General features: G+C 37.1%; 1 protein-coding gene across 2 annotated transcripts in view; it reads left to right on the top strand.

The window, feature by feature from the left end:
* The window catches only part of PSME4 (proteasome activator subunit 4), a 106,293-nt gene that overhangs the window by 70,144 nt on the left and 22,727 nt on the right, over positions 1-13,422 (top strand). Inside the window, exons 25-37 of one of the 2 annotated variants that reach the window (XM_047782086.1) lie at positions 318-380; positions 520-615; positions 1,834-1,965; positions 2,139-2,183; positions 4,620-4,829; positions 6,025-6,161; positions 7,343-7,396; positions 7,692-7,821; positions 8,460-8,541; positions 8,744-8,897; positions 9,990-10,059; positions 10,898-11,023; positions 11,789-11,941. In XM_047782086.1, coding sequence (XP_047638042.1) covers positions 318-380; positions 520-615; positions 1,834-1,965; positions 2,139-2,183; positions 4,620-4,829; positions 6,025-6,161; positions 7,343-7,396; positions 7,692-7,821; positions 8,460-8,541; positions 8,744-8,897; positions 9,990-10,059; positions 10,898-11,023; positions 11,789-11,941 — 1,452 coding nt within the window. The remainder of the gene's footprint in view (positions 1-317; positions 381-519; positions 616-1,833; positions 1,966-2,138; positions 2,184-4,619; positions 4,830-6,024; positions 6,162-7,342; positions 7,397-7,691; positions 7,822-8,459; positions 8,542-8,743; positions 8,898-9,989; positions 10,060-10,897; positions 11,024-11,788; positions 11,942-13,422) is intronic. The other variant, XM_047782087.1, reaches the window with a different exon arrangement.

The following is a 13,422-nucleotide window of genomic DNA, read 5'->3' on the forward strand; positions in this document are numbered from 1 at the left end:
GACCAAATGTATTGCTTTCCCATGCATGGATTTGTTGATAAACTGTCAGAAAAACATGGTTTGGATGAACCATTTAAAGGGGATATTTCTCTTATTAGCCATGAAATTAGTATGTGAAATAAAATGGAAATAGTAAATTTTAACATAAGTCTGATGGCTTTAAAATAAGTGAAATAGCTCCACTACCCACCACCCACCCTGTACCTTCTTTGAACTAATTTTTTATTAAGGGTTCCAGTGTGTGTTTGAGGAGAGGATAATCTGTTGTTGAGGTCATTTAGAGAAAATGTTGAAGTGTTTGCTACTTTGTTTTTCAGCTCCATGGGAAAAAGCAACATATCAGAGCACTGTTGATTGATAGAGTAATGTTGCAGCATGAGGTAAATAGCTTTTTAAAATCACAGTGACTTTTTAAAACAAGTTTTTCAGATGAATATTTAATTATTTGTGTTATTTCTTAATTAAATGAACTGTTAGTAGAAACCTTGAAATTTGATTTATACTGTCTTCTTTTTGTAGCTACGAACACTAACTGTTGAGGGTTGTGAATACAAAAAGATTCATCAGGATATGATTAGAGATCTTCTTCGTTTATCTACAAGTTCATACAGTCAGGTAAGTCTAGTCCAAACACTCTAGGCATGCCCCCCTCACCTGTTTTTGTAACATGCAATCTAAAGCTTCCCCATTTTGGAGTTCCTGTTGTGGCTCAGTGGTAACTAACCCAACTAGTATCCATGAGGATGTGGTTTGATCCCTGGCATTGCTCAGTGGGTTAAGGGTCCAGCATTTTCATGAGTTGTGGTGGTGTTCGCAGATGTGGCCCAGATCTCCAGTTGCTGTGGCTGTGGCGTATGCCAGCAGCTGCCCCTCTGATTCAACCCCTTGTCTGGGAACTTCCATCTGCCCTAAAAAGACAAAATAATAATAATAATAATAATAATGAAGTTTCCCCATTTTAACAAGGGGATTTAAGTTATTTATTGGCATAGAAAAAACTTTTAAATTACAAATGTATTCTAAACTGGTTTTGCTTCTCTTTTTTATTTTTTAAATTTATTTATTTATTTTTATTTTTATTTTTATTTTTGTCTTTCTGTCTTTTCTAGGGCTGCATCTGCAGCATATGGAGGTTCCCAGGCTAGGGATCTAATCGGAGCTGTAGCCACCAGCCTACACCAGAGCCGAAGCAACACTAGATCCGAGCCGAGTTTGCGACCTGCACCACAGCTTACGGCAACGCTGGATCCTTAACCCGCTGAACGAGGCCAGGGGTCGAACCTGCAACCTCATGGTTCTTAGATTCGTTAACCACTGAGCCACGATGGGAACTCCTGCTTCTCTCTCTCTTTTTTTTTAAATAATGTTTATTTTTGTTGTTTGTAATTGCTTGAGTTTTTTTTTAATTAATCAAAGTTGGTAAAAGTGGTAGTGTGATGTTGATGCCACTTAATTATATGAAGTGCATATAATTATTCTTTGTGTAGATGCAAGAGAAAAATCTGATTCTTATTAATAACTCAGAATAAAAAGTGAATAAAAGGCTTAGTACTCTGCTGATTTTGTTAATAAATTCATATCGATTCCATTTGGTCTTTTTTCAAAAAATATTTGAACCAGTGTAAATCTAAACCGTGAATGTAATTGGTATGAATTTGCTTTCCTTTGGATAAAAAAATAACCTTTTTTCGTTAAGCTTTGTGCTTTGATCTATTTTTCCATTACTCCAACAGCATTAAATTATCACCACTTTGTTTTAATGATTCATTTAGAAAATTTTTGTAGTTTGTTTCACATTTAATTAAAGTTGTCTATTAATTACACTTTCTTCAGGTCAGAAATAAGGCCCAGCAAACATTTTTTGCTGCCTTGGGAGCATATAACTTCTGTTGCAGAGATATCATTCCCTTGGTTTTGGAGTTCTTACGGCCTGATAAACAAGATGTCACTCAGCAGCAATTCAAGGTATAGGGTGTTTTGTTTTACTATGAAATTGCTCAAACATAGAGAAAAGTCAAAAGAATTTCACAGTAAACATCCTTATGTCCCTCATTCAGATTCTGTACTTAACGTTTTGCTATATATTTCCTTTATTACATATCTGTCCATCTCCATCCATCTCATTTGTTAATGTATAGCAAAATACTAAGTCGAAGACATCAGTACACTTCACCTTTAAAGAGGTATAGTCTTTTTTGCTCCCTCATTATTACTTACCTATGTTTATGACCAGTGTTACGATGGAGTAGGTATGGGGTACAGTTTGAATTGAATGCCATTGGATAAGTACCCTGCCTGGCCTATGAGAGAGGGGGGATAAAAGATGCAAAGGGTTAGAGTAGTGAGACCAGCATGAAGGAAGGAAGGCCTGAGATAGGAAGAAACGTGGTAAGTTTGAACATCTAAGGGAAAGCTTATGTGATTAGAGCATGGAAGGAAAGGAATGACAAAAGTAAAAAAAAAAAAAATACTACATCTCACTGGGGTTCAGTAGAGTACTAGTAAGGTAATACTATCAGATAGAAATGGATTGGTTGATAGTGATTTAGGAGGGAGAGTCGATAAGACTTGGTGGTCGAATGTGAGGGCACTGAAAAAAGAAATATCAGAATTGGAGTTCCTGTTGGGAACCCAGCTAGTATCCATGAGGACGCAGGTTTGATCCCTGGTCTCACTCAGTGGGTTAAGGATCTGGCACTGCTGTGAGCTATGATATAGGTCTCAGACACAGCTCAGATCTTCAGTTGCTGTGGCTGTGTTGTAGGCCAGCAGCTGCAGCTCCGATTTGACCCCTAGCCTGGGAACTTTTATATGCCACATGTGCGACCCTAAAAAGAAAAAAAAATAAGTATCAAAGTCATTAAGACTCTGGATTATATAACTGATTGTTGTGCATCAGAGAGAGAACAAGGAGAATAGATTATTTCTTTTGTTGGGACAATTTAATTTGCAGTGGTTTCTATAAACTAAGAGACATTGTCAAGTAGACAATTAGACATCTGAGTTTGGAGCTCTATATATCATTTCAGTGTGTATTGATGATAATTATAATTTTTGAGCATGAGTAAAAGTGCCTAAGAGGAAAATGAAGAAAGAAGAGAGAGCACTGGAGACAAGTTTTTGAGAAAACGCCATTAGAAACCCACAACTCCACTAGAAGAGCTGACTGAGAAGGGAAAGGTCAGAAAGATAACGAGAAATGAGGAGAAATCAAAGAAACCAAGGAGAGATCTTATCAGAAGGAAGACTCAATTAGGAGTGTCAGTTGCTTTCTGAAGAGAGTTAAGATGAGAACTAAACATGTTCCTTGAGGTTACTTGGAAGACAGGTCTGCAAGCCATGGATAGCTTAGGCTTAATTGCATGCTTTTGTAAGTCAGGTTTTATTGGAACACAGTAATGTCCAGTCTTCTCTTGTCTGTGGTTGCTTTCATGCTCCAAGGGCAGATGAGTAGTTGCATCAAAAACTATATGACCAAAAAAAAAAAAAAAACAACTATATGACCAGCTCTCTGACCCTTGACGGAAGAGATTTACTGACCCCCAGTTGGGTGTGTAATTCAAGAGTGTTGTAGAAGACCTAACTCCTTGGGTGATATGTTGTTGCCCTTGTTGGGAGCAATTTAAATGGACAGTGTCAGACAGGTCAAGTAAACTTAAAGTTGGAAACTGTCTGTTAGGTCAGTAAAATTGAAGTTACATTGACCTTATTAGAACCATAAATAGGAGAATAGCATGGGGTGGGTAAGAAGTCAGATTGGAACTGAGTTAGGGTGAATGTTTAGGAAAAAAACAATGTTTTGGTATTAAGAGCTCTTTTCATTAAAACGGAGTACCTGAAAAAGAGGTACCTACTGTCATCTGAATCATTCTGATTAATTGAGCTTCTGTGAGTAAAAAGTTCACAGTATAATTAAGTAACCTAGTTTTTATATACCTAGGGAAATACTTGGCAACCAGATTTAACTGCTGTTTTAAAGATTATTTCAAAACATTGTACCCTGAAATGCTGAGTGGTGCATTTTACAGCCTTTATAATTATAGTAGAAGAGAATTAAAATGGAAGTTATGTCCTTGAAAGCAACATCTTTATATTTCTATATTACCTTACTAATAGCCATTCTTTGAGCCAATGCTTTTAAATGACTTAGAAAAAAAGTTACTGGAATGCACTTAAATGTCAAGTTTGAGTTTCAGAAAGTAACATGTTAAACGTGTGGACCTATTTTACTAACCAATACCAAGCATTTAAATAATCAATGTTTAGGAGTTCTCATCGTGGCTCAGTGGTTAACGAATCCCACTAGGAACCATGAGGTTGTGGTTTGATCCCTGGCCTCGCTCAGTGGATCCAGCGTTGCCGTGAGCTGTGATGTAGGTTGCAGACTTGGCTGGGATCCCACGTGGCCATGGCTCTGGCATAGGCCAGCAGCTATAGCTCTGATTAGACCCTTAGCCTGGGAACCTCCATATGGCGTGGGTGCGGCCCTAGAAAAGGCAAAAAGACAAAATAAATAAATAAATAAATAATGTTTAGTAAGTTTGAAAACAACATGTAGGTGAGTTGGCTACAAATAAATAGTGCCTCTTATTTTCCACATTGATTACTTTTTCCTGCAGGGTGCCTTGTATTGTCTCCTTGGAAATCACAGTGGTGTGTGCTTGGCAAACCTTCATGATTGGGACTGTATTGTACAGACCTGGCCAGCAATCGTTTCTTCTGGGCTTAGCAAAGCAATGTCCCTGGAAAAGCCATCAATAGTGAGGCTTTTTGATGATCTTGCAGAGAAGATTCATCGGCAGTATGAAACAATTGGCTTGGACTTCACAGTAAGCAAAATGTTTTTTAATTCAAATTTATGCATTTGTTTTGTTTCCTTTTAGTACTTTAGTGATCTTTACTGTAGATGGCAAGGTGGAATAGTAAGTTGGAAGTAGCCAGGAGAGAGCTAGGTAGTTTTTCTACCAGGAGGCCATAAAAACATTATTACATTTTTGCATTTACCATTATTTCCTTTATGTCCCTGGCCTCATTTTTCAGAGTTGGATATATATTAGGAGGTCAGTTCTACTGGTCGAAGTCACAAAAGATTGACTGCAGGGTTCATAATTTACAGTGAAGGAGATTAATATTGACTGGTTAGACAAATGATAAAAGTAAATATCAGGTTGGTAGAGCTCAAAGGGGAGAGATAGCAGATCATTATCTGAGAATTTTCTTTTTTTTTTTTTTTTGCACTTGTGGCATGTGGAAATTCTGGGACTAAGGGTTGAATTGGAGTTACAGCTGCCAGCCACAGCCACAGCAATGCCAGATCCAAACTGCATCTGTAACCTACACCACAGCTTAGGGCAGCACTGAATCCTTAATCCACTGAGTGAGGTCAGGGATGGAACCCACATCCTCATGGATACTAGTCAGGTTCTTAACCCACCGAGCCACAGTGGGAACTCCTGAGAATTTTCAAATGTGTATTTACACACCCATCAGAATTGGGGATGCGGGAAAGAGATGTGCATGCAATTGAATCCCCCTCTTTAATGAAATGATTATGTTTGACATCCATCCTCAGTTTTAAAAACCACCTGCTCCAGATGTATTCCTTTTCTGCCAAACATAGTTCTTGCTAATTATCACTATGCTTTTTAAAAAAAAAAAAATTTTTTTAAATTGAGATATAATTCACATACCAAAAAGTTCACCTAACACAATAGCTGTGTACTTACATTCACAATAGTATATTTATCTATAGTTGTATAACCATCACTACTCTAATTTTAGAACATTTTAATCACTCAGAAAGAACCCCTGTACCCAGTGTTCCCATTCCCCCATACCCGTAGTTTCTGGAAACCGCTAGTCTACTTTGTGAATTTGCCTATTATGGACATTTCATGTAAATGGAATTATATAATATGTGGCCTTTTGTATCTGGCTTCTTTTGCTTAGCTTAACATCATCAAGATTCATCTATGGTATGTGTCAGTATGTCATTTTCTTCCCTGGCTTTTCTTTTTTAATAAGATTCCAAATTCATGTGTTGGAATAGCAGAATTACTTCAACAATCAAAAAACCCCTCTACCAACCAGATAATGCTTAGCTCAGAAGAAATTAAAGAAGGACTTAAACGCCAACAAGAAAAGAATGCTGATGCCCTGAGGTAATTATGAATGCCTGCCTATCAAGGCAGATAACATTACAGACAGTAGGTTTTAAGTATCTCCAAGGTGTAGATGTGTTGTATCTACCTAATGAAATTTACACATTGATTCTGAAAAGATAGCAAAATGTTAGAAGGTAATTATTTTGAAGATCCCTGATTGTCATTTCAAAATTAAAGTTGTCTTAACATCATGTCTCTTTTTCCACATGAATTCTCTTTGATCTTTTTTTTTTTTTTTAGGACACATATCCCAGTTTTTAAATCTTTTTTTTTATTTTGTCTTTTTAGGGCTTCGCCCATGGCATATGGAAGTTCCCAGGCAGGGTTCAGATCAGCTGCGGGCCTACGCCGCAGCCAAAGCAACTTGGGATCTGAGCCAAGTCTGACCTACACCACAGCTCATAGCAACACCGGATCTTTAACCCACTGAGTGAGGCCAGGGATTGAACCCGTGTCCTCATGGATACTAGTCTGGTTCACTAACCGCTGAGCCATGACACAAACTCCCACTAAATCTTAAATTCAAGTTCAACACGTGTATCTGTTCATACCTCTTATAATATCTTTTTCATCAAATGTATACAGATTTGTTGTAGGGATATTAATAAACTGTTTTTAGATTTTTGGAAACAAAGCGCTTAAGTGATAACACTCAAGCTCAAGCCTTCCTAACTTTATTTTTTCTTTGATCTGTGAATCCCGGGCCGGGGATCAAACCCATGCTATAGCAGCAACCTGAGTCACAGCAGTAACAACACTGATCCTTAACCTGCTGAGCCACCAGGGAACTTCTGAATATGCTTATTAATTTTTTTTCTAATATTTATATATAAATAATAATCTTTATAGCCTACCTTATGTATTCTTATATAGGTGGGTCACTCCTAACTAATTGATTACTAATAACAAATTTACTTTCAGTGTCCACTCAGAAACGGTTCGGTGCTCGTTGTACCTAGCAGTTCTTTTCTCTCTGCCCTTCGTTTTCTTTTCCCAGTTTCTCTGTTTACCCATTTGCTTTCACTCTGGCTTGCTTCTCACTAGATCATTTATCGTAAGGTGATGAGAAATAAAAGGAGGATGAATTTAGGCCAGCATTTGAATTTATATTATATTCTTTGATGTTCATTTTAATATTGTATTAAAACAGAACCTCACCTAAATTTTTTTTTTTTAAGGAACTATGAAAATCTGGTAAACACTTTGCTAGATGGTGTGGAACAGAGAAATTTGTAAGTATAGAAATATGTACTTTTTTAATTCTCAAAGCTTTTATCTTCACTATTATAGGAGTTTTCTACTCTGAAGGCCATGAATGACTGTGCCACAAAAAAATTGTAGTCTGACTCATGAATTTAGAAGACTGAGAGGGAAAGTTTGGGGCTAATGATAGGGGCGGTATTTTTCAATATACTTATTTTGATTTTGGGGAAACAAAATTTTAATATTTCAAATACAGTATTTTTCTTAAGTGGTTTTATGAGTAATGTGTTTTGCGAATTTTTTTTTTTCCTCTTCCCTTTTCAGGCCCTGGAAATTTGAACATATAGGCATTGGGCTTCTGTCTCTACTCCTGAGAGATGACCGAGTGTTACCTCTTCGTGCCATACGTTTTTTTGTTGAGAATCTCAACCATGATGCAATTGTAGTTCGGAAGGTAGATAGCTTATTTTAGAAATAATTTCGGGCTTGAGAATTTTTACTTCACCTAATATCTTGAAGTATATTGATATGAAATCTTCCTCTGCTGGTTTGAAATGGTAATAATTCATCCAACAAATAAGACATGTTCAGGCACTGTGCATTTCAGCACCGGGGATATAGCAGGAAACGTGTTTATGGGTTAATGGGAAAGACTGACTTGAAAAATTTAATTACAGGTATGATGTGTTACAGGAAGGGAAAGGTATCTGAGGGATACGACTTTTTTGTTTTACTCGCTAACTGTTGGGATGGGGTGCAAGATGGGGTAACCTGGCCTGGTGCATTGGGAAAAGACCCGGAAGAAGAACTGTTTAGGCTGAGTGAGGAAGAATGAGCAGGCATTGGTTTAACAAAGAAGGGATAAAAGTTTTTTAGGCGGAGACTAGCATGGATGAAGGTTCTGGAGAAAGTACTGCAGATGACTCAGCCCAAGTCCAGGTTAGCACTCATGTGGCTGTGCCACCAGATGTTGGTGGGTGAGGTATCTCTCTGCTTTTGAAAGAAGACTCAGTTTCTGCTTTTGATCAAGGCATGCAACCATTTAAGAGATTTAAAATTTAGATAGACACACTCTACCTGTTTCTTTTCTAGATGGCAATCTCAGCTGTTGCTGGCATTCTTAAGCAGCTAAAAAGAACCCACAAAAAGCTGACCATCAACCCCTATGAAATCAGTAAGTACTGCCAAATATAATTAATAGTGCTTCTTGGTCAAACTCAGATAGTCTCTTTGAAATTTCATATATGTCTTGCCTTGAGTGAATTTTAATAGAGTCTTATGAAGATAAAGTCATACTAGTACTATTGATTGAAAGTTGAGAATAATTATTGCATAGACTGTTCGAAGTTCATCAGATTTAATTGTCTTTTCCTTAGGTGGATATCCTAAACCCACCCAGATTTTTGCCGGTGATAGGCCTGATAATCATTGGTTGCATTATGATAGCAAAAGTATACCGAGAACTAAAAAAGAGTGGGAGTCAAGTTGCTTTGTGGAAAAAACTCACTGGGGATACTACACCTGGCCACAGTAAGTTGTAGCTTGCAGTGCACCTTAGTATTAGCTTATCTTCGATGTCATTTTTTTTATCATCTGGATTTTCAGGGAGGTTCAGAGATAGTTGAGGCAGTTAGAGACACTCTACCACCAAAGATACACAATCTCTAGCCTTTTCCCTCTTCTCTTTGTTTTTGTTCTTGCTGGTGCTATGCCTCAACCTTGCCTCTTTCCTTGTCTTCCCACTGAAACTCTTAGACTTCCTTAGTCCCATATTGTATGTCTAAGAGGTTTATTAATAGTTGTTTTAAATTATATTCCTACCTGTTAATACTGCACATGCCTAAACCAGCCCCAAGAAATCCTTATTTGTCTCTTATTATCCCCAGTAATCTATGGCATTTAGGATGCATTGACCTGATAGATTTTTAAGGCAGAAGACTTAGTGATGTACTTATAACCCCAGAGTTAGCATCTAGTTAGATTCCTTTAAAAATACCATCTGGAGTTTCCACTGTGGCTCAGTGGTTAACGAACCCGGCTAGCATCCATGAGGACACAGGTTTGATCCCTGGCCTTACCCCGTGGGTTAAGGATCCAATGTTGTCGTGAGCTGTGGTGAGGTTGCAGATGCAGCCCAGATCCTGTATTGCTTTGGATCTGGTGTGGGCTGGCGGCTCCAGCTCCAATTCTATCCCTAGCCTGGGAACCTCCATGTGCCTCAGGTGTGGCCCTAAAGAGACAAAAAGGCAAAAAAAAAAAAAAAAGCCTTCTAATGGGAGTTCCCATTTTGGTTCAGCAGTAGCAAGCCCCACTAGTATCCATGAGGACATGGGTTCAATCCCCTGGCCCTGCTCATTGGGTTAAGGATCTAGCATTGTGGCGAGCTGCCACGTAGGTCGCAGACACAGCTCATATGTGGCATTGCTATGGCTGTGGAGTAGGCCAGCAGCTGCAACTCCAATTCAACGCCTAGCCTGGCAACTTCCATATGCCACTAATGCAGCCCTAAAAAGACCAACAAAAACAAAAACAAAAAAACAAAAAAAATTCTAATGCTTTCTATTCATGAAGCTCTGATGTTTTTCCTTGAATGTATTACAAATATAAACTCTTACTGTGCAGGAATATGGTTGTTTATGCTGGTATGGAGGAGCAGCCTAAGCTTGGCAGGAGCAGGGAGGATTTGACGGAGGTAAGCATTTGATTTCCACATGTAAACAGTTAATCTGGTTCAAGTGCTCCTTACTTTTGGCCACTGGTTTACTTCAAACTCAGTTCATGTTTTTTCCCTCTAGTTTGTATACTGCAGTATAGCACAGTAAATATTGGTAAATATGCATTGCTTCACTGCTCCCCTTACCCCTCATCCCTTCTTTTAGGACCATTTGGCACAAGTCTCATATCTAACGTTACTCTCCTCCTTAGCATTCACTTGGTACTGGCTTTTAGTTTTTTATTGTGTGTAAATGATGGAAACGCAATAAATAGATGTTTGTAGATTAAATCAGAGTTAAGTCTTAAGTCTTCATAGAATTTCTTGGTCATTTTGAAAGCTAAGACTTATAAGTTTATGTTCCTCAGTTAAGTTAATAAAAGCTACAAGTTTTTATTTTCTTCTGAACAAAAGTTTACCTTTTTAATTTCTGACATTTTATAAATAGAGAAATAATTTGCTGGAATTTGGTTTGCAGTTTGGAGGATTTTCCTAAATTGCACAGAAATTGGTACAATAAGCATTAAGTCTTCACTTCTCAAGCAGAACATTTTGAGTTTTATTTCACAGTTTGAGAAGTAGAATTGAAACTTGAATTGCAGAGGAAAATTTTTAGCTATTTTTAAGAATTTAGCATTTTTAGGAGGTGATACTATTTTGGTGTTAAAAAGCCTCTGTAAGAACTAAAAAATCTGTAGACCAAAAATAACAACCTATTGTTGAGTATTGAAACGTTATAGTTGAATTTTAAACTTTTCAGAATCATGTTTTTTTATATAGGTTTTAATACCTGAATGTTTTTCTTTTAACTTTATAGGCAGAACAGATTATATTTGATCATTTTTCTGATCCTAAATTTGTTGAACAGCTAATTACTTTTCTATCTTTAGAAGACAGAAAAGGGAAAGATAAATTTAATCCACGACGTTTTTGCCTCTTTAAGGTAACTATTATTTATATACCTTTTTCATAAAGCTTAGTGACTTTCAATTTATAGGTTCATAATTTTTAAAGTATTTGATCAGAGTTTGAATTTAGTAATCTCTTCATCTAAAATGGCTCTGCGAGTAATGCTAGTCATATTCATCTTGGCTTAAGGTCTGGGACTGAAAAAACAAGTTTTGTTTTGTTTTGTTTTTTAGGGCTGTACCCGCTGCCTATGGAAAGTTCCCAGGCTAAGGGTCAAATCAGAGCTGTAGCTTCGGGCCTACACCACAGCCAACAGCAACGCAGGATCCGAGCCATGTCTAGCCATATCTGAGACCTACACAGCTCACAGCAATGCCGGAGCCTTAACCCATTGAGCAAGGCCAGGAATTGAACCTGTGTCCTAATGGATACTAGTCTGCTTCATTACTGCTGAGTCACAGGAACTCCCAAAGAAACAAGCTTTTTAATATTTATCTATAGTATTTGTAACTAGCAGTAAGCAAAAAACCAAAACCCACAATACCGTATGCATTTGGCATTTATTTGATTTTTTTTTGAAGTGTGTGTGATATTTTTAAGGTTGACGATTATTAATTTTTATTTCATTGATTATATTTTAGTGTGATATAGCAGAGGAGAATATTTTTACCATTTTAACTTAGAGAGTTAAAGGGGGAGAACAGCTTTTTAAGCACTGTAGTAAACAAATGTAAGCAATTATAGTGGAGATGGTTGTCATTTGAGTAGTGAAGGACTTTCTTTTTTTTTATTTGCATAGGGTATATTCAGAAATTTTGATGATGCCTTTCTGCCAGTTCTGAAGCCCCACTTAGAACGTTTGGTTGCAGATTCCCATGAAAGCACCCAGCGATGTGTTGCAGAAATTATAGCTGGTTTAATCAGAGGCTCTAAGCATTGGACATTTGAAAAGGTGATGCAGTTTGTTCAGCAAATTCCCTCTTAAAGCTCCGTTACCCATTTATGTGGCAATTCCCTATGCATTAGGTATTAATACCTAAAATATGAAATGTTCACTTCCACATTGCTTTTGAGTATAGGTCACAAAGTCATGGTCTATAGGTAACCTTGAATGTCTTTTAAAATTTGAATTCTTTCCCATTTAGATATGTCATGTACAAAGGATTTTAGTTTCTCTTGAAAAGTAGTAATATCCTGGAACACTATTCCACATTAGTGCACTGTTTCACTTGGCTCAGTCGTGCATGCGCTTCTCCCTACATGGGCACTCTCTAGCTTCTCATTAAATCTTTTCTCTTAGCCTCTGTACTCATCTATAGTACTTACTTGGTCTTGTAGATAGTTGAATTTGACAGCCTTTTTTTTGAGTATACCTCTTTTTAATTGTAAGGTTAAGTTTTATTTTATCTCTGCCCTAGTTTCTTAGCAAAGTGCCCTAAACTGAAAATAACCTGGTAAAAATGTCTGGAATGCCTGAATATGAGGTAGGCCACCATTTCTTCAACGAAAAGACGCAAATACTGGTTCTGACAAACCTAACTACACGTGCTTTTATAAGGACTATAATTTAGTTATAGGTATGAATTTATTCAAATCACTTATTAAATAAAAATATTTTTTAGATTGTAATACTGTCATTTTCCTGCTTACATATCATGGAACAGTTTAAACATATCATACATATCCTTCTCATCCTGTCCCTGTCCTTTTTGAGTTACCTCTTTTCCAGAACACATCTCCTTTCTTTATAAGTTGTTTGAGATGTAGATTTTTTTTTTTTAATCTCATTTTTATCAGTGCCTAGTGCTACCACTTACAATTTTATCACAAGCCCTCCCTCCCCATTGATCCCTATGTAGGTTCTTTCGGCTAAAGTATGGTCCATGGACCTGTAGCATAGGCATCACTTGGGAGCTTATTAGAAAAGTAGGATCTCAGGTCCCACCCTGATCTAATGAATCAGAATCTGCATTTTATCAAGATCTCTAGGTAATTTCTATTCTCACTAAACTGTGAGAAGCATCTGTACACCTATGTTCATGGTCTGTACAGCTGAACTTTTAAAATGCTATTTATAGTCATCCAAAACTTGGAATTTGAAGATTATACTTTGGGCTAGTACTAAATTGAATTGAAATGTCAGTGCTTCCTTTGGAGGTATCAAGTGACTTTCGATCACGTGACCTCTCTATCAGCATGCAAAATACAGATAGATGATTGGGAGGTTTTCATTTCAGCCCAGTGTACTATGTTATTCAAACATTTAAAAAGAGAACTTTTCAGTAGTATGAGAGATTTTGTCAGGAACCATATACGGTGTCTTCTGAATAATTTTTTATTGGAAATGTTCACCTTATACCTGGATATGTTTCATGGTAGTGTGGTGAAGTTACTTTCTTGCATTATTTGGATATTCTGAGAAATAAAGGAATT

Source organism: Phacochoerus africanus, chromosome 5 (genome assembly GCF_016906955.1).
Source record: "Phacochoerus africanus isolate WHEZ1 chromosome 5, ROS_Pafr_v1, whole genome shotgun sequence".
In the NCBI taxonomy this organism is placed as follows: Eukaryota; Metazoa; Chordata; class Mammalia; order Artiodactyla; family Suidae; genus Phacochoerus; species Phacochoerus africanus.